This window comes from Triticum aestivum, chromosome 2D (assembly GCF_018294505.1).
Source record: "Triticum aestivum cultivar Chinese Spring chromosome 2D, IWGSC CS RefSeq v2.1, whole genome shotgun sequence".
NCBI lineage: Eukaryota > Viridiplantae > Streptophyta > Magnoliopsida > Poales > Poaceae > Triticum > Triticum aestivum.
Window position 1 is genome coordinate 7,105,648 of NC_057799.1, and position 3,077 is coordinate 7,108,724.

The following is a 3,077-nucleotide window of genomic DNA, read 5'->3' on the forward strand; positions in this document are numbered from 1 at the left end:
GTGCCCAAAAGGTCTCAAATCTGATTTTATGACTTAACGACCGTGGACAGCAAGAGTGGCAGTGATGTGATAGAGTGTACGAGATCCCCTCAAAGAAATAGCCCGAGATCTTCCATTTATCTAACATTAAGAAAATATTTTCCTTTCCAATACCATTTGCTGAAGTATAGAAGCAAAGCGAGGCATCATGAAAGCCCTCCAGCTGGATTTATTATATCAAATAAAGAGACATAGAATACCTGACACACAACAACAACAATCAAACTGAAACTTGGGACATGAACAACTCTAGATAGGCACACACAGACACACACACCATGCATATATATAGAAAGGTTGAAAATGTAAAACACACAACTAAGCATCGGCATTTATTATTGTAGGTAGTAAGCCATGCCGCCGATGGTGCATGCAGTAACTTAGCCACTTAACTAGGCTTCCTTGAGGTCATCCTTGCGCTTCCAGCGGCCATCAGCGCCCTTAACCATGAGCTTCTTCTTATCGGCCCACCAATTTGCTGGCACCCCAAACTCATATTTCAGTGCGTCGGCACTCTTGTTCACCAACGCGATGTCACGATCCACCTCCAGCCAGAAATCCTTGTTGCCATGGTCCCCGGCAACGCCGTGCAGATAGCACTCAAGGTTGTGGTACGTCAGCACGTTGCCAGGACGCAAGAACTTTGACCGGTCCGTATTGATGGGCAGCGTCGCCGTCGCCACGTCCACGTACTCAAAATCTTCCGGTGGTAGTGTCGGGACTATGTCGTTTTTGTTCTTCACGTGGATGGCGCGGAGGAGATCGAACGAGGCGAAGACAGATTTGAAACTATCATTTCCGACGCGCGGGCATGCGAACAGGAAGGCAGTCATGGGGCACGGCGGCTGTTTGGAGGAGGCGGGGGGCACATTGACACCATGGGCAACCATGTCAACAGCGTTGAGGGTGGCGAGCGCCGCGCCGAGGCTGTGGCCGGTGACGGTAATGCTGGTCACCTCGTCCTTGTGCACATCCATTAGCCTCCGTACCTCCTCGAGGACCTGCATGCATGCATGTTTAGTTAACAGTTACCAACACCCTTGAGTAAAATTCAGCAAAAAATAACGAAGTTGGAAAGGTGCATGCATGTTAACCTGATCTCTGGCGCAGGTCCTGTAGTGCTGGGAGTATTCGTCCCCGGTCAAGTACACGGTCAGAAAACCATCATGCACCTTGGCGTTATTGTAGGCGGCCGCCAAGGGGCCAGGAATGGGTTGCAGCACGGGCTTAGCGCAGCCCAACGAAAATATTCCGTCACTCAGAAACTCCAGTTTCTGCACGGTGCCGCGCCATGCTACCACGATGTCGCGCCTCCCTAGCGCCGCTGCTCCTTCGTCCGTAGCCACGGCCACGAACCCCATCCAATTGCACTCCCTCCACATTGGCCCATCTCGCAGCTCTGGCTTGGGCAGCACGAAGAACGCCGCGGCCACTGGCGGCACCGGCACCACGGCCGCCGACAGTCCCCCGGACGCCCCCAGCTCAGTTGTCACGAGGGGCAGGAACCCGCAGGACGCGTACACGTACTTGGTGACGGTGAAGTACTCTGGGTGGGACACGCCAGAGGCGGCGAGCAGTTCGGCGGGGCTGTACAGGCACGAGCCGGCTTCCGGCGACGACTCGTCGGAGTTGAACCCATCGTAGGCCGCCTCCGCTAGCTCGCCATAGGCGATGATGGAGGCCCGGAGGTCGGCGTCCAGCGGGTCCAGGAGCCCTTCCCACGACCCCGCGCCATGGAGCTCGCGCCACCGGCTGGCGATGTTTCCCACTCTAGGCCACGGGGACGGCAACGGCGGTGGGATTATAGTTCCACCCTCTAGCAAAGGGCTAAACTTGTGCTGCAATACTGCAATGACTTCCGAGGAAGTGTACCCACCGACACTAATAGTGGATGCACAATACTCATCGGTTTGGTCCCTGGTGACTTTGCCTGCCTTCTCCAGTAAACCCTTGTAGTGATCCCACAACTTTGGGAAGTGTTCTTTCTCACGTACCTCAGTGTATGCCTTCACGGTTAGGAATGGTAATTAATTAATGGAACATAAAAATCTGTAAAGGTAAGGAGGCGAAACACAACACAGTAATTAATCAGATGGAGGAAACTTACTGAGTTTGTTCTCCTGCTCCAAGAGACGGACCAGGCAACCATATAGTCACGAACCTGGCCTGTGATATCTCGGCCTCGAAAGACCCGGGCCGCCTCTGACTCGGTGGAGTCCATATGGACGAAGGCGATCCACTGGCCGTTCTGGAAGGAGACTGTGGGGTGAAAGAAGCTTAGCTCCCTGGCCACCTCGCCAGACCAGTCCTTCTGCTGCTCTACAACCTGCAGCACCAGCGTGTCGCCGGTGGCGTTGTAGATGAGGACCATGGCTGTCACCCCAATCCCAAATATCCCATGTGAATTCTTGAGGTCGAGCGCGTGGTTGAGAGCGCTCAAGTGCTTGTCTTCAGCATGGATCAGCCGCATCGCTTCCCGCGCACGGTCTTCTTGGGTTATCTTCTTGCCAGTGTATCTAGACATTAGTTTCAGTGTGTCATCGTTGATGGGGACGCCAAAGGTCGTCGACATGACTCAAGCCACACTTGCTTCTTCTCTTGGCTTACACAGACAACGCGCCTGTTCCGCTACTTACTTATATAGGCTGGAAGGAGCCAGACATGTGTACATCAGAGCTGCCAAACGAACCAACGGACATGTGGAGCTAGCTGCTGTAATTAAGATGGGTATAAGCGGAATAGGTGAAACAACGATGTGCATCAAAGAACGAGCAAGCTGGGATAAGAGAGACCACAGTCCTCATTGTAAGCAGCAAATAATGTCCACACTTAGAAACAGTTTGTACAACATAGACATACACACTAACACGCACAATACCACCACCACAAACTATCACATGCACACGTTTACACATCGTACTGAAGACAAGAGTCGTGGGGGTTCAAGGTAAATGATGTCACAACAGACACCTCGCCTATCGACGGGATGAAATCCGCGTTCCCATGTTTACAAAATTAATATCTAACTTTCGATCGTT

General features: G+C 52.6%; 1 protein-coding gene across 1 annotated transcript; it reads right to left on the bottom strand.

Moving 5' to 3' along the window:
• Nucleotides 1-185: 185 nt before the first annotated feature.
• LOC123050997 (phospholipase A1-II 7) lies at nt 186-2,662 on the bottom strand. Its single transcript, XM_044473723.1, has 3 exons — nt 2,147-2,662; nt 1,134-2,045; nt 186-1,040 (listed from the first exon to the last, which is right to left on the bottom strand). The coding sequence occupies exons 1-3, from the start codon at nt 2,609-2,611 to the stop codon at nt 432-434; spliced, it is 1,986 nt and encodes a 661-aa protein (XP_044329658.1). The 5' UTR covers nt 2,612-2,662; the 3' UTR covers nt 186-431.
• Between the last annotated feature and the right edge of the window lie 415 nt (nt 2,663-3,077).

Bases quoted from the DNA above. Each gene is read 5' to 3' on its own strand.
- LOC123050997 (XM_044473723.1), bottom strand. From the start codon at position 2,611: ATGTCGACGACCTTTGGCGTCCCCATCAACGATGACACACTGAAACTA. The intron at 2,046-2,146 runs GTAAGTTTCCTC...CTAACCGTGAAG, and splicing joins GGAGCAGGAGAACAAACTCA to GCATACACTGAGGTACGTGA. The intron at 1,041-1,133 runs GTTAACATGCAT...GCATGCATGCAG, and splicing joins GGACCTGCGCCAGAGATCAG to GTCCTCGAGGAGGTACGGAG.